Source organism: Eutrigla gurnardus (genome assembly GCF_963514095.1).
Source record: "Eutrigla gurnardus genome assembly, chromosome: 24".
Lineage (NCBI taxonomy): Eukaryota > Metazoa > Chordata > Actinopteri > Perciformes > Triglidae > Eutrigla > Eutrigla gurnardus.
The window spans coordinates 12,058,049-12,085,050 of record NC_139935.1 but is presented as its reverse complement, the minus strand read 5'-3'; the positions used below and the strand labels follow the sequence as shown (position 1 = coordinate 12,085,050).

General features: G+C 43.4%; 2 protein-coding genes across 2 annotated transcripts in view; both read left to right on the top strand.

The window, feature by feature from the left end:
- LOC311010065 (uncharacterized protein) overlaps positions 1-27,002 on the top strand; it is a gene marked incomplete at both ends in the record, with an annotated part of 49,945 nt that overhangs the window by 13,882 nt on the left and 9,061 nt on the right. The window contains one exon of the mRNA XM_084004546.1: positions 6,135-6,422. Within this exon, the coding sequence (XP_083860672.1) occupies positions 6,135-6,422 (288 nt within the window). The remainder of the gene's footprint in view (positions 1-6,134; positions 6,423-27,002) is intronic.
- Positions 14,761-23,978, top strand: LOC311010020 (scavenger receptor cysteine-rich type 1 protein M130-like; the record flags this gene model as incomplete). Its single annotated transcript, XM_084004502.1, has 7 exons — positions 14,761-15,082; positions 15,176-15,463; positions 18,999-19,313; positions 19,407-19,691; positions 22,747-23,061; positions 23,155-23,342; positions 23,937-23,978. Coding segments are annotated over 7 exons (1,755 nt in total), but the record flags the coding sequence as incomplete, so codon positions are not given.

Sequence of the window (27,002 nt, the reverse complement as noted above, 5' to 3'; positions counted from 1 at the left end):
CTGCTGCCCGAGGACAGCCGACACTAACCGCGTCGCCACCACTTTAAACAAGAAAAATAACAAACGGACACTGCCTAAAGGAGGAAGTGTCCCTGAAGCCTAACGGGGAAACTCCGCAAACAGCGACCGGGGCGGTAATACTTACAGTCTCTTCGGATCACGGCAAACAAAAACCTCCGACAAAACTCAAACATAACTATCGAGCTCCATAACAACGATGCATTTACCAAACTCAGCAGACCAAACTAATCGAAACACTGAATGCGCACCAACCACATGCGCAAACACAACGCAACAATAAAGACACCGAGGTGCCAAACAAATCTCAGACTTTACAAACGATCCAACTAATCAAACTTTAACTTAAGACGAGCCCCCATTTGTCACAGCTGGCTCAATGCCATGACAAAAACAACGGAGATGCACCGTTTCAAAGGAATAACCAAAGATATTTATTTAAATCAATCACATAAATGAATCGAAAAGACAATAACATGAGGTGTGGAAGTCAGTATAATCAGTGGTGTAGGATGTGCGTGCATGGTGAATGTAGTGTGTGGATGTTGTATAATGCATAAATGAAGATAACGGGAACCAAAGTTTAAAGCTGCCGCGCCATCGGGGAGACAGGTCAGCATCTGTCTGCAGGGAGAGAGAAGAGAGAGACAAATGCATGAAAACCTGCTTTTAAGGCAACAAGATCACCGGCCCAGGTGTCCTCAGTTGCTTTGATTGCCAGGCTGGCCCAACCCCCTGCCAACCAGCAACCCACACTAGACCACTGTCCACAGGGGTCGCCACAATGTTTAGTATTGATATATGTATTTACAATCACTCAACTCTGTTCACTGAAGTCACAGAATGAAGAAACATGTTGTGACCAGTGGGATAACACAATGTACAGTATCTAGATGTACATGTACTTGTTTGGAGTTCTTTATTAGGAATAAGCCCTTGGGATGTACCATCTCGTTTTCCAGGGGGTCCCGAACAACATGAATACAATGAAAACACAATTTAGACAAAACATTGAACAGAAACACACGGACACCAACAGAAACATGTCATTAATTAAATAAGAAAAAAAAGATGGGAAGATACGACTCATAGAGAAGTATAACAGACGATCAAAGAAACTAGATGATTAATAAGTGACATTAGTGATCAGACATGATTGTGTTAAAGGAGTCATCACCAGGAAATCGCAATTTCTCTTGTTAAAACATGCATATCTGTGTTTGACCTCAGTTGAAACTTGCCTGAAAGGCTGGAGTTTGAAAGTGGCGCCGTTTTTTCGCTTCTGCTCTTTTTCCGAACAGGAATAGCACACAAGGGTGTGCATTCCTAAAGCACGAGATTTTGATTCTGCGCCTTCGGTGACGTCACCGTGGAGGCTACTTGCATAAGCCCACCCCTCTTTCACCACCCAACCCCGCCCCGTCCGCTACCTGAAATCGCCGAAGCGCCGCCATTATGTTTTGGAGTCTGCATGCAGGCAAGCCCCCCCGGCTCTGTCCTTCCTGCGGCGAATCAACGCGCGCCTCATTACATATTATACAATGCACATCCGGACCAGTCAAAACCTTGCGCGTAATCTCGCGTGATAAAATCGCGGTACGAAAAAGGGTCAGAACAAGCTCAATGTTTGATTAAAATTTTTTTTTTTTTTCTAATAAGTTTTACGAATTGATCCAAAGCGATCCAAGGGGGGCGGGATACGTATAAAACCAGGTGATGACTCCTTTAAGGACATGAACAAGTAATCCTATCATGAGAAGACAGGGCATTCTTCAACTTGTACACATACAGAGTTGTTGTTCTACCTAACTTTCTCTTCTGTCTTCTAGTTGAACTTACACACACTAACATGCTGCATATGTTGGACCGAGGGGCCCGCCCACACAAGGCATGCAATATTACAGCTAGCCCTCAACATGAGAAAGATGCTGTCCTCAGTGATGGTGATAGTGATGGGTCAGATATGGACTATGAGGGGGAGACACACACACACACACACACACACACACACATAAATATATACATGTATATATCAAAGTTTAGTTTGATGCTTTCCTCTTCTTGAATGCAGAATACCTCTATCCTGAATAACCCCTATATTGTACAGTGTTTCCCGCAGGATTTTTTTCAGCAGCGGTGGTGTGGTCCCCGGACCCTCTAGGGGGGTCCGGGGGCATGCCCCCCCGGCCGAATTTTTTTTGTACCCTTTACATTGGAATGCATGAATCTGGTGCACTTTGAGAGGAGAATATGCACTTAAATCCTATTCAAACAGTCCTGTGTATTACTGTAGATGGGATTATTGGTGTTGTAACTTTGCCTTTTGTGTCTTCATTTACAGATTTTTATATTTTTGTATATAAAAATATATATGCATTGTGCATTGTGCATTGTGCACAGTGCATCCCTTAAGAGCTTGTACCAGCCTTTTAACCTCTGAGCCCTAAGCCATTTTTGAGATGTTTTGGTTCGTCTGGATTTATTCTCTTATTAAGATTGCATTCATCACCCTTATAATGCATAGCTGTCAAGCTATCATTTATTTAGGTCACAACCTGGACTATCAGAATATGTGTGCTGCAGTGATGTCGTTTGAATGTAGGAAATTATCAATTAGACTGTAAAAAAAAAAAAGCAAATAATATCTCACAATTATTTATTGATATGACACAAAAAAGGCAAATTGATTAAGCTTGTTATTGCTTAAAACACTTCTTCTTAGTCTTGGGAGTCAAAAAGTGATGAGAAAATTATAAAATAAATATAAGTTATACATAATAGAAACTATTCATGATCTTTTAAGAAGTCCTTAGGTTTTTTCCCTGCATTTATGCTAATGACCACATGCTTACAGGCGATGAGCATAAATCCCTAACTAAAATACGCGATGAAAACGGATTTTATATGGCAATAAAGAACAACATCGGATCTAACAGTATGGATTCATTTTTCAAAGTTCCCGAAAATACCTAGGCTATAAATTCCTGACTGGATATAAGCTCCTGTAAAGGCTATGAGTGATCCCAAAAAGAGCGACAACACGCACACACACACATAGGCCTACACACACACACACAATACTAGAGGAAAAACGGCACGGAGGTTGCGGTTTATAGATACAATAAAATGATTGGGCTCAGAGGGTTTTTAACACTGGTGGTCATGTAGCGACACATTTTTCTTCTTTGATGTTGGTTACGTGACGATGTGCCGCGTGCTGCGCAATTGACGTTACGCGCTGTACATTTTCTAAAAGGAGCTACGTAAAAAAAAAAAAAAAAAAAAGGATTTTTCTTGCAGCGGCGGAGAAAATTCAGCAGCGGCGCGCTGAACGTGGGGGAAACACTGTTGTAAATGAATCATGTGACTGGTCTACAGATTAAATATTACAATGTTACAATGAATGCACTAAAGTAATATTGAACTAAAGTACAAGATAAAATGTTAGAACAAAGTTAGAACATGAAGGTTTCAATACATTTTCCAAAAGTCACAATGTTACAATAAAGGAGATGTTTTGAGTTTGCTTTCTGTATTCATATTAGGGCTGCACGATTATGGCCAAAATGATAATCACGATTATTTTGATCAATATTGTAATCATGATTATTAATCACGATTATTCATTATGTTCAGTAAAACATGTCTTTTTATTGCACTTTTTTTAAGAAACATTATGTGGACAAATCTTCACATTGAAACTTAAAATAATCATAAATCATAAATAATAAAATAAAATGTACCCAAGACAAAGGGCAAAAATTAAATATGCCATTGCAAAGTGCAATCATAAAGTGCAAACAAATGAAAAAAATGAAGCCTATGCAGACACACAATGGAAGTGGAGCCCTTACGAGGCACAAGCTGCTCCTCACCTCCAGATGCTGCTCCCGACATCGCGTCTCACACTCTCATGCGTCTCACACCCGCTCTCACATGGTACAGACACACCAACTCCGGCAGCGACGGATACGGACGGAACGGATGGTCGAACGCACCGGCGAGTGGGCGCTTCTGTGTTCAAGTTGGATCAATTGGATAGACGTCCTGGGAAGTGGGCGGGACTTGAGTTTCGCTCTGCCGTTTCCAACATGGCGGCCGGGCCACAAACGATCTCATTTTACAGTTAAACTACACGCTAAAGCATGTTTCTGAAAACATTTGAGGCGGGAAATGTGTAGTGCAGTAACAGAATCTGGATTCATATTTGATCAACACTGCCTAGTTTGATAGTTTGAACGAAGTTTCTGGAGCCGGCGGCATTGCGTTGGACGGACGTCATTTGCATAAAGTTCAATCTATCGAACTTTATGCAAATTCACATACGGCGACAGGGCCGTCAACTCGACGTGCCGTATCCATCATGCGGAGCTCCTGCTCTGCTCTACATAGACAATGAATGGGATCCGTTGATTTGACGTCCGTTGCCGGAGTTGGTGTGTCTGTACCTTTATATCATTTGAGGCTGCCGCTGCTGCAGGGTTCGCTCGCTTGCAGTTTAGGCAGCTTAATGAAGCCCTAACCTTTCGGTCGCCCCCTGGTGGTCGGCTGACTATTGGGTTGAGAAAATCGCCGACGATCATCTTAATTTAATCGTGGCAGCCAAAATCGTGATCGTGATTAAAATTCGATTAATTGTGCAGCCCTAATTCATATCGGTGATGTATGAGGACTTTTGATATGGAAAATAGTCACACTAGCATGTGATGAAGTATTTTAGTGGCGATGATGGAGATGCTGCCAGAAACAGAGTTTTACATTTTAGAAGTATTTTATAAGACTGTGAAGGAGAAATATGCTAACATAGACATTATCCCACCGGTCACCTTTGTGACCATAAAACACACTTTTCACCTAATTTTCCATGAAGATTTTCAAAAGTAATGATTGATTATTGAAAAGGGTTAGTAATGACATATGATTTGGATATTTCCATGTCTGTCTCTCTCCTGTCTCCCTCCATCATCTGCTGTCTGTCTCTCTCCTGTCTCCCTCCATCATCTGCTGTCTGTCTCTCTCTTCTCTCCCTCCATCATCTACTGTCTGTCTCTCTCTTGTCTCCCTCCATAATCTGCTGTCTATCTCTCTCCTGTCTCCCTCCATCATCTGCTGTCTGTCTCTCTCCTGTCTCCCTCCATCATCTGCTGTCTGTCTCTCTCCTGTCTCCCTCCATCATCTGCTGTCTGTCTCTCTCCTGTCTCCCTCCATTATCTGCTGTCTGTCTCTCTCCTGTCTCCCTCCATCATCTGCTGTCTGTCTCTCTCCTGTCTCCCTCCATCATCTGCTGTCTGTCTCTCTCCTGTCTCCCTCCATCATCTGCTGTCTGTCTCTCTCCTGTCTCCCTCCATCATCTGCTGTCTGTCTCTCTCTTGTCTCCCTCCATCATCTGCTGTCTATCTCTCTCCTGTCTCCCTCCATCATCTGCTGTCTGTCTCTCTCCTGTCTCCCTCCATCATCTGCTGTCTGTCTCTCTCCTGTCTCTCTCCATCATCTGCTGTCTGTCTCTCTCCTGTCTCCCTCCATCACCTGCTGTCTGTCTCTCCTGTCTCCCTCAATCTTCTGCTGTCTGTCTCTCTCCTGTCTCCCTCCATCATCTGCTGTCTGTCTCTCTCCTGTCTCCCTCCATCATCTGCTGTCTGTCTCTCTCCTGTCTCCCTCCATCATCTGCTGTCTGTCTCTCTCCTGTCTCCCTCCATCATCTGCTGTCTGTCTCTCTCCTGTCTCCCTCCATCATCTGCTGTCTGTCTCTCTCCTGTCTCCCTCCATCATCTGCTGTCTGTCTCTCTCCTGTCTCCCTCCATCATCTGCTGTCTGTCTCTCTCCTGTCTCCCTCCATCATCTGCTTGTCCTCAGAAGGATGGATGCAGGAGTGGACACAAACAGGATTTTCAAAGAGCAGTGGTCACATCGACCAGATATTCGCTCTCTTCAACATCATTTGAAAACATGTTTGTTGATTTTATTTCATTGAATGAAAACAATATATATGTTTGTGTTTCTCCAGGACTCCAGGTTGAAGGAAATCACAACTCAACAGGTAAATAGAGAAATTAACAAGAGAGAAAGAAAGCAGAATCTTCACTTCTTTCACTGACGACTCTCTTCTTTCTGTTCAGAGCCTGATGATGTCAGGTTGGTGGGAGGAGCCAGTCGCTGTGCTGGATTACTGGAGATGAGACAGGGAGACTGGAGACCAGTGTATGACTATGACTGGACCCTGAAGGAAGCAGCTGTTGCCTGTAGAGAGCTGGACTGTGGCTCTGCTGTTTCTGTAGGACTGAGAGAGGAGTCCTCAGACAGACCTGTGTGGTGGATCAGGTCTGACTGTGTTCATTCTGGATCCACTCTGAGGGAGTGTGCAACATCAGATTCCTCTTCCTACATCCTGAATCTCACCTGCTCAGGTAAGCCCCTCAGTGACATCATCTATGACATCATCAGTAATGTTGCTGTGTGTCACTGCTGCAGGCTGTGGTGTTCTAAACATGTGTTCTGGTGTTACAGTTTATTTCAATTTCTTTGGCTCATCTCTTGAAACTTTGTTAATATTCTCAGAACCTGATTTGTCTAAATAGCTTCCATGTTCCAACACAACACCATAACTCACCTGCAAAAGGTCAGAACTCACTCAAAACATTGAAGTCGTGCTTCAAAACAAAGTTAGTGTCTCATATAAAAAGTCTCTGCCCTCCAAATGAAAAGTTCCTTTGACCTCATGCAAACAATGGTGGTCAGAATGTTTAGATGTTTTTCAGGACGGCAGTGGAGCCTGGAAATGTTCCTTATATCCACATTTCAGGTTTGTCCTATTTCTTAAGTTGACCCTGAATGTTTCCTCTACTAGAATGTTCTGTTTGTCCAGTGAACTGAACACTAAACTGAATACTATCCACATGCTGATTTCATCAGTACAAGTTTCTTTTACAGTATTACACACTGCACTCACGTTTCCATGGAAACGGTTACAGTTGCCCTGTTCATGATGTACCTGAGCAGGTTCCTCCATGTTCAGACATTGTGGTTATTCTGTTGTAGTCCAGCTCTATAAATATGTTTGGTAACAGCCGTACTCATGAATAGCACCTGTCAGCTGACTGGAGATGACGTGTGATTGGTTGATGTAAGATGGGACAAACTCCTCATTGGTTAGTGAAGTTCAAGTTTCTCCTGACAGACAATTTACCAGTTTAGTGGACGTTAGAAAATACTCCATAGTACATAATGATATTCATGGTATATATGCTGACACATTTAGACAGTTGAACGGACTATTGTACATGTGATGACTCACACCATGAAAGAATTCATACATGTTTTGAAGAGAACAACTATTCAACTGAGAAGCAACATAATCAGTTTTGATCAGCAAGATATGTTCAATCATTAATTGTGCAAATTGTAGATAATTGTACTCATTTGCATATATGTGCTAAAACATTTGCAATTTGTCTAAAAGAATGAGAAATGATAATCTGTTGTGAAGCAGTGGCCAGTGGTTTGGAGGTTTACACATGTTGTTTAGAAAATATTCATTATCTTTTGAGAATTGTGGCAAAGCAATTGAGGAAAACAGTAAATGATGAACTGATGGTGGAATTGTTTTGAGTCCAGTTTGAATCACTGAATAGTTTCATGACATCTTTTTCTCTGGTGTCTGGTGTCTTTTCTCTCTCTCTATTTGATCTTCTATCATCTCTCCAGACTCTGTCAGGCTGCTGAATGGGACTAGTCTGTGCTCAGGCAGACTGGAGGTGAAGTCCAACCAGTCCAACCAGTGGTGGTCCTCAGTGTGTGAAGCTGACTTTGACCAGCAGGATGCAGAGGTGGTCTGTAGGGAGCTTGGCTGTGGGGCTCCTTCAGTCCTCCAGGGGGCGCTCTATGGAGACGTGGGGGCTCCAACGTGGACCAAAGAGTTCCAGTGTGGAGGCCATGAGTCTGCTCTCCTGGACTGTAGAAGCTCAGGCTCAGATAGAAACACCTGCTCACCTGGCAAAGCTGTTGGACTCACCTGCTCAGGTAGAAGAGGAGCTGCAGCTTTGATCTGGTTCATTTCTGTTCTCATCAAACTCACTTTGCTCTTTGACTGACGACTCTCTTCTTTCTGTTCAGAGCCTGTCAGGTTGGTGGGAGGAGCCAGTCGCTGTGCTGGAACACTGGAGGTGAGACATCAGGGAGACTGGAGACCAGTGTATGACGATGTCTGGACCCTGAAGGAAGCAGCTGTTGCCTGTAGAGAGCTGGACTGTGGCTCTGCTGTTTCTGTAGGACGGAGAAAGGAGTCCTCATACAGACCTGTGTGGAGGATCAGGTCTGACTGTGTTCATTCTGGATCCACTCTGAGGGAGTGTGCAGCATCAGTCTCCTCTTCCTCCATCCTGAATCTCACCTGCTCAGGTAAGCCCCTCAGTGACATCATCTATGACATCATCAGTAATGTTGCTGTGTGTCACTGCTGCAGGCTGTGGTGTTCTAAACATGTTCTGGTGTTACAGTTTATTTCAATATCTTTAGAACATCTCTTGAAACTTTGTTAATATTCTCAGAACCTGATTTGTCTAAATAGCTTCCATGTTCCAACACAACACCATAACTCACCTGCAAAAGGTCAGAACTCACTCAAAACATTGAAGTCGTGCTTCAAAACAAAGTTAGTGTCTCATATAAAAAGTCTCTGCCCTCCAAATGAAAAGTTCCTTTGACCTCATGGAAACAATGGTGGTCAGAATGTTTAGATGTTTTTCAGGACGGCAGTGGAGCCTGGAAATGTTCCTTATATCCACATTTCAGGTTTGTCCTATTTCTTTAGTTGACCCTGAATGTTTCCTCTACTAGAATGTTCTGTTTGTCCAGTGAACTGAACACTAAACTGAATACTATCCACATGCTGATTTCATCAGTACAAGTTTCTTTTACAGTATTACACACTGCACTCACGTTTCCATGGAAACGGTTACAGTTGCCCTGTTCATGATGTACCTGAGCAGGTTCCTCCATGTTCAGACATTGTGGTTATTCTGTTGTAGTCCAGCTCTATAAATATGTTTGGTAACAGCCGTACTCATGAATAGCACCTGTCAGCTGACTGGAGATGACGTGTGATTGGTTGATGTAAGATGGGACAAACTCCTCATTGGTTAGTGAAGTTCAAGTTTCTCCTGACAGACAATTTACCAGTTTAGTGGACGTTAGAAAATACTCCATAGTACATAATGATATTCAGAGATGGACAGAGTACACGACCCCAGTACTTGAGTAAGAGTACAAATACTACTGGTCAACATTTACTCCGTTACAAGTAAAAGTAGCTCAGTCGACATGGTACTCGAGTAAGAGTAAAAAAGAACTTGCTTTTAAAAGGTACTTAAGTATCCAAAAGTACATGCTATTAAATTTACTTTAAATAAAAGTAAGAGTACATTTCAAATCAAATGAATGGGATCACAGGACTACAGCAGATGTTGCAGATGCAGATGTTTATTAACAATCATTGAAATTGTAACCAGATGAACCTGCACCGTCCAACGAACTCTCTATCATTGGGAACTGGAACCCCCTCAAAGACCAATGTTGTCCCCACACCACTGGTTGAGAATCACTGTTTTACAAGAAACGACATCTCTGCTTTCAATAACTCAATGTTGAGGTCACTTGTCTTTACAGGAAGGACAATATAGGAGCACAACAAACTCTGTCTCCCCATGTCTGTCTTGTCTGTCTCCGTTTCAAACCACAACACACACACACACACACACACACACACACACACACACACACACACACACACACACACACACACACACACACACACACACACACACACACACACACACAGTGCCACTTCCTACAAAATGTAGTTTTTGTGATCAACACACACTCACATTCTCACAACACGATGACATTGACCGAGACAAATAGGAAAAACACACGGTGAAAGTCTGGTTAACTTACGTCAACGTGTTTCTTTAAGTTGGACGTGGAGTTGTTGAAAGCAGAGATGTAGTTTTCCTTCGGCAAACACAATACACATTGGAAAATATATGACTGTTTGTCTGTGTCCATGTTTTTTACTCTGTAAAACTCAAACATGGAGTCCAGATAAGGCCAAGGATGTTCTGAAAGTTCCTCCGGATCATTATCACACTCAGTCTGAGACTCAGTCATTGTCGCGGTTTTGTGTTGACAAACACAGTGGAGAGCGTGGCTACTTTGGCGGTATCCTTATGGGGAGGGATTACGTATTTCTGCTTTTACGTAGATCCCAGTGGAGAGCGTGCACTGTGATAGGTTTCCTTCTTTGACAAACACAGCTTGTGTTCAATAGTATTTAAACCAAAAAGAAAGAAAAAAAAAAAGAGCAGACCTGAAAGTAACGAGTACTTTTCAGCCTTTCTAGAAATTAACTCGAGCAATCATAATTTCACGTCATGAAGATGTTATAGGTTAAAGCAACTAATGAAAGACAAGTAGGCAACTTCAAAGAGTTCTCATCTTTACTCTTTAGTGCAGGGCTTCAGGGCTGTAGTGCTACTGTGCATCATACTGTCAATTAACATAGCCTACTGTCCATCAACAACATTGGAAATACATAAATACAATACAACATTGTAAATAAATATAAATGAAATGTAAATGTGTTTGTCACTAATACTTAAATACAAGCAGATTAGTGTCCACTGGTTGTTTCTATTTGAAAGAGCCAAACACATGCCCACGCCGGTCTGTAACAGAAATGAACTGCTGGCAGATTTCTGTCAGATCACTATTGTCAAGTCTCTTCCTCCATCTCCTCCAGCCTCTCCTTCTCTACCTCCTCCAGCCTCTCCTTCTCCTCCAGCCTCTCTTCCTCTACCTTCTCTGGCCTCTCCTTCTCCTCCTCCTCCAGCCTCTCCTTCTCCTCCTCCTCCAGCCTCTCCTTCTCCTCCTCCTCCAGCTTCTCCTTCTCTACCTCCTCCAGCTTCTCCTGCCTCTACCTCCTCCAGCCTCTCCTTCTCCTCCTCCTCCAGCCTCTCCTCCTCTACCTCCTCCAGCCTCTCTGCAGTCTGTCACCTTACACAATGTGTTGATGCATGACATGAACAGATACATTAGGGATACAATGATCATAGAGCTTGATGGTACAGTTATTGCCTGAGCAAAAAAGGCTTTTACTAAATATTAAGATTACTTAATATGAATTAATTATATTTGATAATTATAAAATCACATGATCATCTAGAATCTGAGGTTTTATTGTATTTCCACCACAAATGTTCTTTATTTGTGTTTTTAAACCGTTGCTCTCTTCTACACAAATACATGAAAATAAGAATGAAAAAATAACTTTAACAAAGTGTATCTCTTTGGCATTAAATATTCTCTTTTATTCAATATCTGTATTATTGAGCCTCTACCTATACACCCTTGAAATAACTTACACTTTGACTCCTAAAGAAGTCTCTTATCTCCACTTTTCTTTTCTTTGACATCCTTCAAATCCTGGACAGCACACACGAACGCACGTACACACGTACACACGTACACACGTACACACACACACACACGCACGTACACACGTACACACCAGGCGCGGCGCTACTATTGGGCCTGGTGGGCCTGGGCCCACCCATTTTAGGCCTGGGCCCGCCCATTTTGACTCATGCCTACTGATTAGTGAGTGATTTTCTTTCTAGCTGTTCATCCAATAAGCAGCCTGAGGAAAGCTTTGAGTGAAAGCTTCTCAGCCAATCAGCGGCTTCTACCCCGTGTGGACTACTAAGCCCGCCCACAGGCTGCATCGTCACCAGCAAGTGATCCAATAAAATGAATGACTTTGGCGCGCAAGCTTTGAGATGAGAAATCAGACAGAACAGACAGACCATGATCCATGAGATAGACACAGACGGTAGCTATTAAATAGACCCTCCAAAGATATAATTCCGTTTCAGTCTTGTTGTATGAACGTTCAAAAGAGATAAATGAAGTCAGGCTTACTGCCAAGGTCTTTGTCCGCTTCAGCACTGAGCTGAGGACAGCGACACAAGAGCCACACAGGTAGGCTACTGAGTCGCTGTCCTCAGTGCTGAAACAGAGATGAAGGGGAAACCCGTTTTTTTTTTTTTTTTTTTTGGCTTATTTTAATTGGCCCATCCACTTTTCTTGTGGCCCACCCACAATCAAAATCCTGGCGCCGCTAGTGGTACACACGTAGACGCATGCACACACGCACGCAAACAGACACAAACACAAATGTAAATGACACCACTGATATTAATATCCATCTAGCTGACGTGACCCAGGAAGAACAAATGCCGAACATGTTGACAACCTGCAGATAACATGCACTGCCTCTCGTCCGGTCCAACTAGCAGGTTGCAGGTAGTTTTAACAAGCAGAAGGAGTGACAGTGGGGACAGCCAATCACATGTAAGTTAGCGAGAAACCGGCAGCCAATCAGGGAGCGGTATTTAGGTTAGAGGCGGGACTTCTAGCAGAGACCGACTTAACCCTTTGTGTGCCATAATCATTGACTAAACACTACGGACAGCGGTTGTATGTGACTACACAGTAGCGGCTGAATATTGGTAGGGACGTGTCCCTAGCGTCCCTACCCAATTCTACGCCCTTGAAAAGTAAAAGTATTTGTCTTGGAAATGTATTCAAGTAAGAGTAATAAGTACCAAAGAAATCTAATACAAAATCCTCTGGATATGTACTTAAGTACAGTACTTAAGTAAATATACTCCGTTACTGTCCACCACTGATGATATTCATGGTTTATATTAGGGGTGTCAACGATACAATAATAAATCGTAACCGTTTAGAAAAATCCATAACCGTTTACACGTCATTTCCCCTCCTTCTCGTTTATTTCTCACCAATATATACGGCTATAGTATCCGGCCCGTGAAGGAATATTTACTGGCCCGTTTAGTGAAAAAAAAAACATAAAAAAATGCTGGCCAGTGGCGGTTTCTCATATGGGCAGTATGGGCAGCCGCCCAGGGCGGCATTCGTGGAGGGGCGGCATGAGCGCCCGCACAAAAAAAAGGTGCGTCTGCTGATGCTGAGAGAGACTGGTTCACACCGCGAATAGGCGCGGCCGCCCCGCGCCGTGAAGCGATCGTTTCGGCGTCTGCTCTGTTTTTTGCGCGCGCCGCGAGAGATCGTGTCAATTCTGGCAGGAACACGAAGAAACACGAGACAATCCGGTCAATTTTCAAAATTAAAGCAATTTTCAAAATAAAATACCGCAATTGACAAATGCGATATTTGTGTATCTAAACTCGTACTGGGAAACAGGAAGAGAAAATACATTTAATAAATGTGAAGAGTAGATAAACAAATATGTGTATTTCAACTGTATATCTACACTGTCTACTACAATACACACTCTCTCTCTCTGTCTGTGTGTCTCTCTCTCTCTCTCTCTCTCTCTCTCTCTCTCTCTCTCAACGGATAAATAGAAGAAGTGTACAAACTTTTTGGTTACAGAAACATGGCATATTTATTTTATGAGGTTATGATAAAAAATAGCTCTGAATGAACAACAGATGAGCAGAAGCGCTTGTCGACCGTCGCGGAGAATTACCGTCTGGTCTGAACAGGGGGGCAGGGGGGGGTCCATTTGTGTGTGTGTGTGTGTGTATGTGGGGGGGGGGCTGGAGGTGAGGTTCGCCCAGGGCGTCATGAAACCTAGGACCGCCACTGATGCTGGCCGTATAGTGTCTGATATGAGCTGCCCTCTCTCATCTCCGCGCAGCACAGTGGAGACTTGCTCCTTAAGGCGCGCGGCCACAACAATCCTCACCGCGCGCCCCCGCTACGTTCTTCTTCGTGTACGTTCTTGATGTTGTTCTGATGACCGTCCGCCTCGTTGAACCACCACGATGTCGCTTTCTACTTTGAAAACTCGGAAAGTTGACACTGTATTTTGATAAGCTGTTGCACTCTTCAGACTCGTGGTGTGAGCGGAACCGGACCGGACCGGTACTTTATAATCAAAATGCGGCTGTGTGTCTCCGTCCAAAATCCGCTGCGCTCGCGCTGCCTGCTCGCACAGATCCGCTCGTATTCACATGCGCTGATGCAGGTCGAGTGTTGACTAGAAATATATGCAGACGGCGCTCCTTCAAAACAACATCAAGCCCTGTGTGTGTAGTATTATATGTACAACAGTTGAGTGTAATTCATGCCAGGCAAAGTTGGCTTATAGTAACAGCACGGGATCCATGCGCAACCACTTACAATGGCTTTGATTTCATGGGATTAGCATTAGCATTAGCATTAAACGTTGACACCCCTAGTATACATGCTGACACATTTAGACAGTTGAATGGACTATTGTACATGTGATGACTCACACCATGAAAGAATTCATACATGTTTTGAAGAGAACAACTATTCAACTGAGAAGCAACATAATCAGTTTTGATCAGCAAGATATGTTCAATCATTAATTGTGCAAATAGTAGATAATTGTACTCATTTGCATATATGTGCTAAAATATTTGCAATTTACTTAAAAGAATGAGAAATGATAATCTGTTGTGAAGCAGTGGCCAGTGGTTTGGAGGTTTACACATGTTGTTTAGAAAATATTCATTATCTTTTGAGAATTGTGGCAAAGCAATTGAGAAAAACTGTAAATGATGAACTGATGGTGGAATTGTTTTGAGTCCAGTTTGAATCACTGAATAGTTTCATGACATCTTTTTCTCTGGTGTCTGGTGTCTTTTCTCTCTCTCTATTTGATCTTCTATCATCTCTCCAGACTCTGTCAGGCTGCTGAATGGGACTAGTCTGTGCTCAGGCAGACTGGAGGTGAAGTCCAACCAGTCCAACCAGTGGTGGTCCTCAGTCTGTGAAGCTGACTTTGACCAGCAGGATGCAGAGGTGGTCTGTAGGGAGCTTGGCTGTGGGGCTCCTTCAGTCCTCCAGGGGGCGCTCTATGGAGACGTGGGGGCTCCAACGTGGACCAAAGAGTTCCAGTGTGGAGGCCATGAGTCTGCTCTCCTGGACTGTAGAAGCTCAGGCTCAGATAGAAACACCTGCTCACCTGGCAAAGCTGTTGGACTCACCTGCTCAGGTAGAAGAGGAGCTGCAGCTTTGATCTGGTTCATTTCTGTTCTCATCAAACTCACTTTTCTCTTTGACTGACGACTCTCTTCTTTCTGTTCAGAGCCTGATGATGTCAGGTTGGTGGGAGGAGCCAGTCGCTGTGCTGGAACACTGGAGGTGAGACAGGGAGACTGGAGACCAGTGAAGGGCGATGACTGGACCCTGAAGGAAGCAGCTGTTGCCTGTAGAGAGCTGGACTGTGGCTCTGCTGTTTCTGTAGGACGGAGAAAGGAGTCCTCATACAGACCTGTGTGGGGGATCAGGTCTGGCTGTGTTCATTCTGGATCCACTCTGAGGGAGTGTGCAGGATCAGACTACTCTGCCTCCATCCTGGATCTCACCTGCTCAGGTAAACCCCTCAGTGACATCATCTATGACATCATCTATGACTGTGGTTTTCAAACTAGGGCGTGCTGAGTAGGGCCCTATGACAGAATCACATATTTTGACAATGAAAATGTAATCAAATGTAAAATGCGGAATTTCATTGAATTCATAAAAGTCTTTGTTTTCTCTAATATATATATATATATATATATATATATATATATATATATATATATATATATATATACACACACACGCACACACACAGTGATTGATAGTCATGTCGAAGATGTTTATGATAAGTTTTTTCTGAGTTTTGTCATCAAATGACCCACAAGAATCCATGTGATGAGCAGCTCCAAACACAATCTGACGTTAGAAACATTGAGAAATGAACTGATTCACAACTGATAGTGAAACTTAAATAGCGGCGAGTGGATCGACAGACGCGCTGACTTCAGACACGGTGAAAGTCCATCAATGATTGCACACACATTTGCATATTTATGCACATGTTCATGGTCTCTGAATAACAAGGAATTATAATAAAACTACTAGAATGTTTTAGGGCTGTTGGAACGAACTTCTGGAACCGAATATAATTAGAATAGTAAACAAATCAGTACTATTGGAATGTATACATGTATGTAATGAAATGAGTATATGTTTTTTTAGAAACGTGTTTTTAACACTAGGAAATCTCGTCCTCCTCGTCTTGGCCTGCCCACATAAACGGATGCTTTTGACACATGAAGTCTGATGAACAGTAAAGTTTTCTGAATCACAATCTCACCACAGAAACAGCGACAGCAGCGCACGCAGAAATAACGGCGCGGCAGCGCTCCGTGAAATGAAACAAAGATATGGACGGAGCTCTAGAAGCGATGACGTCATGACAAAGATGCATGCAATGTGGTTGTTTCACTTTCTTCATTCTTACTTATCTAGAAAGCTGTCAGCTGTTGGTAATTCAACATATTCAACATATCTGCTGAATGCACCAAGATATCTGTATGAGAGAAACCTCCACGTGTGCTGCTTCAGGAGTCCTCTGGGCCGACCACCAAGCAGCCTGAAAGGACTCCTTCTTCAGCTCCACAGCTTTCTGAGCCGCTGGTTTCCACCAGCAGGTTCTTTGGTTGCCACCATAGCAGGCACCAAAAGTGGCCACAACTCTGAGCAGCTCAGTCGGGGCTCGTCAGTATCTCCACCCCCACGTGGAGTCCTTCACCCTGAACACCTCCTTACAGGGCTCCAGACTAACTTTTTTTTTTAGGTGCACCAGCACAAAATTCAGGTGCACCCACATTTTTCATCGGGTCGCCTTTAACACCAAAAGGTCACCTTTTCATCGCTCTCCTTTGACATAATGACGCCCCCTTATGGCCTAGGTTAACTGCAGCACCATCAGCACCCAGAGCACCCGTTTTCTCCAGCCAATCTGCACACTGATGCCCAAACGCAGCAAATGCTTGCTTTGTGGCAGCATAAATTCCTCAAGAATTAAAAGATCATACAGGTCACTAGCCTATAGATTGCAAATGGAAAACTGTTCATGTGATCTTAGCCTAGCCTACTTATATTTTTACTTAGGCTATTCATTTTTAATAATATTAGGAATAGGCTACTATACAATTTCCTATTCATGATGTCTCATGCTGTAATGTGGGCCTTCAAACACTGTGTGTCCATGCTCCACCCGACATGTCCAATTAACATGTTGACCGGCCTCCCTTTATGCAAAATGCAGCAGTAGACAATAACGCACTCCTTCGTAGAGACTCTTCCACAAACGCACTATTACCGGCCATATTCTGACCGCACTCCCGACAATAAATGCAGTGCATTGAGTCCCTTTCTTCATCGTACATCAGCCAGGGAAATTGCTTCAACCAGTCCTGTCTGAAGGCATATTTTTGGGCTTTTTAATTAATTAATTAATTGTCTTGGGGCCAGGCTTTCTGCCTCTCTTCATTTTCAAAGAAAAGTACCGGCTCAGCTCGCTTGCATTTTTCGAACTGACACAATTTACAGCAGTGAAAAGGACCACAGCCAATCAGAGGCAAGGACCCGCCCGAGCTCTGTCTCTTATTGGTTTAGACCACGTTTCTAAACACAGCTTTATTCTCAGGAAGATAAGAGAGAATCCAAAGTTGTAACTTCTCTGTGTGGAGAGCAACGTTTGTGGAGTCTCTGAGCAGAAGGAACAGAATAGAGGATCTGCAGATGATGATGTGTTTCTGCTTGAAAACATATTGAAAGTGTTGAACAATGGATAACAGTTGTTAGAGTGTATTCATGTAAACGTGATGTAACACTGCTGCAGGCTGTGGTGTTCTAAACATGTTCTGGTGTTACAGTTTATTTCAATTTCTTTGGCTCATCTCTTGAAACTTTGTTAATATTCTCAGAACCTGATTTGTCTAAATAGCTTCCATGTTCCAACACAACACCATAACTCACCTGCAAAAGGTCAGAACTCACTCAAAACATTGAAGTCGTGCTTCAAAACAAAGTTAGTGTCTCATATAAAAAGTCTCTGCCCTCCAAATGAAAAGTTCCTTTGACCTCATGGAAACAATGGTGGTCAGAATGTTTAGATGTTTTTCAGGACGGCAGTGGAGCCTGGAAATGTTCCTTATATCCACATTTCAGGTTTGTCCTATTTCTTTAGTTGACCCTGAATGTTTCCTCTACTAGAATGTTCTGTTTGTCCAGTGAACTGAACACTAAACTGAATACTATCCACATGCTGATTTCATCAGTACAAGTTTCTTTTACAGTATTACACACTGCACTCACGTTTCCATGGAAACGGTTACAGTTGCCCTGTTCATGATGTACCTGAGCAGGTTCCTCCATGTTCAGACATTGTGGTTATTCTGTTGTAGTCCAGCTCTATAAATATGTTTGGTAACAGCCGTACTCATGAATAGCACCTGTCAGCTGACTGGAGATGACGTGTGATTGGTTGATGTAAGATGGGACAAACTCCTCATTGGTTAGTGAAGTTCAAGTTTCTCCTGACAGACAATTTACCAGTTTAGTGGACGTTAGAAAATACTCCATAGTACATAATGATATTCATGGTATATATGCTGACACATTTAGACAGTTGAATGGACTATTGTACATGTGATGACTCACACCATGAAATAATTCATACATGTTTTGAAGAGAACAACTATTCAACTGAGAAGCAACATAATCAGTTTTGATCAGCAAGATATGTTCAATCATTAATTGTGCAAATTGTAGATAATTGTACTCATTTGCATATATGTGCTAAAACATTTGCAATTTCTTTAAAAGAATGAGAAATGATAATCTGTTGTGAAGCAGTGGCCAGTGGTTTGGAGGTTTACACATGTTGTTTAGAAAATATTCATTATCTTTTGAGAATTGTGGCAAAGCAATTGAGAAAAACTGTAAATGATGAACTGATGGTGGAATTGTTTTGAGTCCAGTTTGAATCACTGAATAGTTTCATGACATCTTTTTCTCTGGTGTCTGGTGTCTTTTCTCTCTCTCTATTTGATCTTCTATCATCTCTCCAGACTCTGTCAGGCTGCTGAATGGGACTAGTCTGTGCTCAGGCAGACTGGAGGTGAAGTCCAACCAGTCCAACCAGTGGTGGTCCTCAGTGTGTGAAGCTGACTTTGACCAGCAGGATGCAGAGGTGGTCTGTAGGGAGCTTGGCTGTGGGGCTCCTTCAGTCCTCCAGGGGGCGCTCTATGGAGACGTGGGGGCTCCAACGTGGACCAAAGAGTTCCAGTGTGGAGGCCATGAGTCTGCTCTCCTGGACTGTAGAAGCTCAGGCTCAGATAGAAACACCTGCTCACCTGGCAAAGCTGTTGGACTCACCTGCTCAGGTAGAAGAGGAGCTGCAGCTTTGATCTGGTTCATTTCTGTTCTCATCAAACTCACTTTGCTCTTTGACTGACGACTCTCTTCTTTCTGTTCAGAGCCTGTCAGGTTGGTGGGAGGAGCCAGTCGCTGTGCTGGAACACTGGAGGTGAGACATCAGGGAGACTGGAGACCAGTGGTTGACTATGGCTGGACCCTGAAGGAAGCAGCTGTTGTCTGTAGAGAGCTGGACTGTGGCTCTGCTGTTTCTGTAGGACGGAGAGAGGAGTCCTCAAGAAGACCTGTGTGGGAGATCAGGTCTGACTGTGTTCATTCTGGATCCACTCTGAGGGAGTGTGCAACATCATTCTCCTCTTCCTCCATCCTGAATCTCACCTGCTCAGGTAAGCCCCTCAGTGACATCATCTATGACATCATCTATGACAGCAAGGTTCCCAGTATGTTCCTGCCTCTGTCCCAGTGACAGTCAGTGGTTTCCACTGGACTGAACTGTAAAGTTCTCCAGGACAATGACGTCCTAGAAAGTAGAGAAGTGGGCTGGTTTCTGGAAGCTTCAGACCCTCCATATTAGGGGTGGGAATCTCTTGGCACCTCACGATTTGATTATAAACCGATTATAGATGCATCTTGATACAACAATTTTTTTTGTGTACATTTTCATGCATGATTAAAAAAAAACAAATTAAATCTGACTTTGCTACTCAGAGTTTGCTCGTCACTTCCTTCTTTTGTGGTAATTATTAAAGAAAATCAACAGGTTAATTACCTTCTCTCATTTTTTATGAAAGAAAAGGCTTTTCTTTGTCACAAGTAGAATGACTTCCTATGAACACAAAGTCCTCCTGTTACAGGCGATGAGCTTATCCCTGAGAGAAAACAGTGAACTGTAGCCGATATACAAATAAAAAGCTTTCAATGCAATAATCAATGCAGCTGCATTTCAACACATCACAGCGTAGCGGTCTGTGGTCTCCCGTGGGATAGTATCTTACGTCTCATACAGAGACCGAACAACAACAAGGTCTCTGCCGTATTTATGCCGAGACGACGTTATGTTCAGTGTTTACGTAGCAGCTACGGTGTTAGCCTAGCTTAGCTCTGAGCGAGCAGAATGCAAAACAGTTATTTGTAAAGTTATTTTGTATCGTCTTAACGGACAGACTTAATAAACCATGACTTCAGACTTTTTACTAATCGTCGTTACTTCGGCATACTCTCTTTAAATGGTAAATAAATCACAACGTGGTTCTTTGACAGCGACCGCTGCTGTGAATGCAGCTCTATGAGACTCACCGATCCCCCTCTGGGTAAAGGTAGAAACTCAGACAGGACGCCGTTTAGTTTCCTGGTGTGTCTGGGACTTCACAACATGTACAAAGCAGTAATAGTGTTTGTTTCAGCCATGAATGATGAAACATTATCAGTGTAAATGCAGCGGGTGCCGGTGGGATTTCTCTCTCAGCCGTGTCTCTGTTATGTGTAACGCCACAGACTGTCCGGGCGCTGCATTTCAGAGTTCCACCTTTTGTGTTCCGTAAACAATACGGAATAAAAATAATCCATTTTTGACAATTGTGAATCGATTCCGAATCGTCCGCATCACGATGCTGTCACACAGCGGTGATGGGTGTCCTGTCTTGGGTTTTCTGTCTTGTGAATTTTATGTTTTATTTTGAAAAGTAACTCTCCTCTCGTTTCAGGTCACTTGCCCTTCCTCATGTGTCTCCGGTCTGACGTCATCCCTAATCCCTGATTGTTGTCACCTGTGCTCCCCTCCCTGATGTCTATATAGTCTGTGTCTTCCCCTGTCTCGTTGCCAGAGTATTTCGTCCCACGTCTGAATCTAGCCCATGACCACAGCTCTCGATCGCGTCCAAGTCTTCTTTGTTCAGTGTTTCAGGTATTCCTCGAGACGAGTGATTTTGTGTTTTGTTAAAGTTTTCAGTTCCTAGTTCATAGATAGATTCTCGTAATAGTTTTGTCCTCCTCGTTTAGGAGCGTTTTCTGTTTTCAGCCTTTCAGTGCTTCGTTTTTTTTCCTCCCTTGTTGGAGCGTTTTGTGTTCTCGTGTTGTTCCTATTTTTTCGATATTTGATATTCCTGTAGTAGTCTTGTGTCCTCCCTTTTGGAGCGTCTTTCGTTTGTTATAGTTTATAATTTAGTCCCTGTTAGAGTAGACATTTAGTTAGCCTTTTGTTTTGTATCCTCCCCTGCGGAGCGTTTTCCTTTGTCTTGTTTGTACGTCCGCCACCTTCCCTATCCCCGCTCCCCTTCCCTTTTCCCTTCCCTCTCTCTCCCCTTTTCCTAAGGTTAGGATCCTAGTGAATTTTCATAGCCATTGTGTTGTCACTCGTTTATTGGAATTCGTGTGAACCTGTAAATAAAAGCTTGGATCTACTGTCCTCACTCTGCGCCTGAGTCCTCCTTCTAGTCCAGGTCTGACAGATGCATCTTAGTATTGATTTTTTCCCCACCCCTACTCCATAGACTGCTGAGCTCCACCTGGCAGGACACACCTGTCTGTCTGTCTGTCTGTCTGTCTGTCAGACCTGTGACATCACTTCCTGTTTTGAGGGTCCATCTTGTTGAACGGAGGGTAAATGTGACCTTTCATCTCTCGTCCTTCATTTCCATCTAAAGTCTTACCAAACTCCTTTCAGTAGAGAACTACAAACAGGAAGTAGGACCATATAACAGCTGTGCTCAGGTCATTTCACAGGCTTCCAGTCCATTTTAGAATTGATTTGTTCATGTTAATGGGGGTTTTTCATGTCATGTCCTCATCCAAGGCTCTCCTCAGAGGGATGACAGTGGCAGACATGTTTGCAGCAGCATCCTGGGATTCTACGTGCCCTTTCATCTGTTTCTATCTGCCAGATGGATCTGAATCCTCCCTGACTCATTCAGTGTTAAATGAGCTCGATGGCCGATGAAGCGTTGACCATCTGGTGCTTTTATGCACACATCAAACTGTGCAGCTCTAATGTGATCATCACAGGTTAGCGGCTGCATGAGGACCATGAGGGAGAACATGGACGTCCCCACTATTCTGCAACAGCAGTGCTGTGTGAAGAGAGTGCAACACATTTCTTTGTCACACGGCTGATATGGTGTTAACGTGGCACAGTTGGTGTCTCCCTGCCTTATTCCGTGGAGCATCCACAGTTAGTGAAGTGTTGTGTTGTCTGCTTGTGGACGTCGGTGTCACAGTGGGACAGAGACCACATCAGCTTCACCCTTAAGCCACGAGGACACGGGAATGTGATGGAACATGGCTGCAGGCTGTGGTGTTGTAACCATGTGTTCTGGTGTTCATGATGAACTGATGGTGGAATTGTTTTGAGTCCAGTTTGAATCACTGAATAGTTTCATGACATCTTTTTCTCTGGTGTCTGGTGTCTTTTCTCTCTCTCTATTTGATCTTCTATCATCTCTCCAGACTCTGTCAGGCTGCTGAATGGGACTAGTCTGTGCTCAGGCAGACTGGAGGTGAAGTCCAACCAGTCCAACCAGTGGTGGTCCTCAGTGTGTGAAGCTGACTTTGACCAGCAGGATGCAGAGGTGGTCTGTAGGGAGCTTGGCTGTGGGGCTCCTTCAGTCCTCCAGGGGGCGCTCTATGGAGACGTGGGGGCTCCAACGTGGACCAAAGAGTTCCAGTGTGGAGGCCATGAGTCTGCTCTCCTGGACTGTAGAAGCTCAGGCTCAGATAGAAACACCTGCTCACCTGGCAAAGCTGTTGGACTCACCTGCTCAGGTAGAAGAGGAGCTGCAGCTTTGATCTGGTTCATTTCTGTTCTCATCAAACTCACTTTGCTCTTTGACTGACGACTCTCTTCTTTCTGTTCAGAGCCTGATGATGTCAGGTTGGTGGGAGGAGCCAGTCGCTGTGCTGGAACACTGGAGGTGAGACAGGGAGACTGGAGACCAGTGTATGACTATGGCTGGACCCTGAAGGAAGCAGCTGTTGTCTGTAGAGAGCTGGACTGTGGCTCTGCTGTTTCTGTAGGACGGAGAGAGGAGTCCTCAAGAAGACCTGTGTGGGGGATCAGGTCTGACTGTGTTCATTCTGGATCCACTCTGAGGGAGTGTGCAACATCATTCTCCTCTTCCTCCATCCTGAATCTCACCTGCTCAGGTAAGCCCCTCAGTGACATCATCTATGACAGCAGTGTTCCCAGTATGTTCCTTCCTCTGTCCCAGTGACAGTCAGTGGTTTCCACTGGACTGAACTGTAAAGTTCTCCAGGACAATGACGTCCTAGAATGTAGAGAAGTGGGCTGGTTTCTGGAAGCTTCAGACCCTCCATAGACTGCTGAGCTTCACCTGGCAGGACACACCTGTCTGTCTGTCTGTCTGTCTGTCTGTCAGACCTGTGACATCACTTCCTGTTTTGAGGGTGCATCTTGTTGAACGGAGGGTAAATGTGACCTTTCATCTCTCGTCCCTCATTTCCATCTAAAGTCTTACCAAACTCCTTTCAGTAGAGAACTACAAACAGGAAGTAGGACCATATAACAGCTGTGCTCAGGTCATTTCACTGGCTTCCAGTCCATTTTAGAATTGATTTGTTCATGTTAATGGTGTTTTTAAGACCCTACATGGTCTGGGACCCCAATATCTCTCTGACAGGCTTGTGAGGTACCAAGCAACCAGACCTCTCAGGTGGTCTAGAACAGGCCGTCTGGTTATTCCCCGGCTCTCCAGGAAAACTGGTGAAAGTGCCTTTAGCTTTTCATCATGGTGGGTGAGCCCTGATGCTGTTGTCCTTTAAAACTAAACTGGAAACATTCCTTTCTAGCGGCACCGTCCAGGGGCCCGTTCCAGAAAGCAGGCTCAACCAACTCTGAACCGGACCCTGAACTCTGAGTCGACCAACTCTGAGTTTTCTGTTCCAGAACAGCTGTTCTGAATTAGTTCAGTCAACTCTGAGGATGTAAACTCTGAGTTACACGCGTGCCTGCCGACTCTATAAAGCCATCATCAATGGAGCTCCGATACTACGATTCACGATGGCAACCGGGAGAGAGTAAGAGATATTACTGAGTGTTTATGTAGAAAACGAGGTCATCCTTAGAAAGCGGAGCAACGTAACTGCATCAAAGTAGAGACAGTTGGCGTGGCAGATAATCACTGCCTGACTTAATGTGTATAAATGAATGAAACAGTCGATTGATCTAAAGGTGATAAGTCTTTACTTACAGTCCCACAGTGTGACACTGGTGTAACAGTTAGCAACGCTGCCTACGGTTCAGGCGACAGAGGTTCAACTCCCGTGGTTCACAAAGTAGCGCAGTGAGCAAACAATCATTTTCATATCAGTGTAATCCCCCCAGGCACAAAAAGAAAGTGGCTGCAGCTGAAAATTAAGCATAAGAATATTGCACAAATATGTAGACTAAGGCATATGATTTTAATCATATTTCACATATTAAACAGTAAATATAAGCGGCTATTTCAACAAAGAAATGTCCTTTTTCAGAAAACTCCCGTTCGCAAAAAATCTAGAGCTTTGCAAAGAATCTGGATTATGTCCACGATATGAAATGTTGAAAATGTCGGAGAATATTGTTTAGATATGTGATCGGTAGGAGAAACGGTAATTTCCTTCTAAGTAATCAAAATCCTCTCCCGACGTAAAGCTGCTAGAATCACTTTTATTTCCATATCGATGGTTGACGAGGAAAGGACCGACATTGTTTTCAGTTGGTTCAGATTTCGGAAAAAGGCAGACATGTAGGAGAAACTCAGGGTTGAGGTTGAGTTGGTTGAGTTCACTCTCTCTCTCTGGAACGGAAAACTCAGAGTTTCCCTCTTCTCAGGGTTAACAAACTCAGAGTTTCAGGAAAACCTGCTTTCTGGAACGAGCCCCAGGAGTCTGGTTGAAGGTCTGGATTATTACTTTCATTGTGTTCTTTCTTTTTATTGGTTTTAACCTAAATGTCACCTGTTGCTTTTACTATCCTTTATTTATCCTTTATCTTTTCATTGACTTGTCTTATAGATTCTAACTAGTTGGTTGCTTCTTTTCATGTATTTTTACTCCTACTTCTTAAAGGTTTTGATTCAAATGAATCATTTAACACATCTGGTGCTTTTATGCAAGGACCTACAGACACCCTGTGCTCAAAGAAAATATCCTCAGTAATTATGAGACATGGGATGGCTCTAATTAATTTCTTGACCTGAACCTTTAGCCAGGCCCAGCTCCATCTGCACCTCAGCCCTGACGCTAGCTGTGCTACATAGATAGCGTCTTCCTCTTTGAGCTCTCATTCTGGAAAAGAACTGTCCAGATTAAGGATCGACCGATATGGATTTTTTAGGGCCGATGCCGATACCGATTTTCTGATCATCAGTCTTGGCCGATGACCGATACGGCCTGCCAATTTTCTTGAGCCGATATTTGGAGCCAATATTACTTTTGCTCCCTCAATTTGCATGTTAAAAATGACACTGATAACAAATATTACAAGTGTCAATTTAAGATGGAATATTTATTGAACTTAAAAAAGGTGAGGTAGAACAAGAACAAGTAGAACAATATTGAACAAATATTAACAGCAGGTGAGGTAGAACAAGTAAAGTGCTGAAAAAGTGTCAGCCAGTGCTGCAGGAGTCGTCTCGCTGAAATGCTGCCACACTGGATTGGTTTTCTGAGTCTCTGCCATTTCTTTAAAAAGAATCAACAAAAGCACATATCAGTGTCAATCTCTTGTGCAATCATCTTACATTCATATCACCTACATTATGTTTGCATCATATGAAAGGTGGATATGGTGAACTTTACAAGGGGAAAGGCTTCCACATCTACAACACAGTCTTGATGCATTGCTTGCTGACATATTATGAAACAGATATAATCAGATCACTAAATGACTTTTGTCAACACATTTTAATAATTTACGAAAACAATAAACCTGAAAGCCATCAAAATAAAATGCTCTATTTGTAATTTAAGACTGCCATGTTTTTTTTCTACACAAAATAAAATGAGCATGTCTTCGGCTACTAGGCAACACCTAGTATGCAGAGACAACACACTAATAATAATAGGTCTGAACGAAAATGCAAAAAAAAAAAAAAAGCTGCCAGCAACCTCAGAACATTAAGTAGCAGAGGAAAGTAACTTGATGTCAGATGCACATTAAACAACAGACTGTTTCTGTTCTAAACTGCACAACGTTAACATGGATACATATTCAACAAAGTATATAAACATTCTCTCAAAGGTAACGCTCTCCTTCAGTCAGCTCATATATGGCTGCGAGACGTGTGTCCCACGCATGCGCACACAAACACACCATGCACCCAACCTTCCCAATCTTACTGTATTTTACGAAAATAGTTCACCGAAACGTGTTTCTGAAAACATTTTAGGTGAGAAATAAGCTATGCAGTTGCTGAATCTGTCTTTATTTTAGATCGACAATGCTCAGTTTAAAAAAAAAGCTTGCGGGAGGCGCCGTCTCTCGAAACTCGCCGCGATGGCATTACAGGGCTTCTTACATAGACAATGAATGGAAACGTCCCGCTCCGGGAAAAACGATCAGCCAAAACAGCAGTCCGCATCGGCCGACACCGATACGTTCAAAAAATGTACAAATCGGCCGATAGTATCGGTCAGCCGATAGTCCAGTCCCTAGTCCAGATATTATCTGCTGGGTCAGCGCTCCTTCTTCATAATGACCTCTGAAC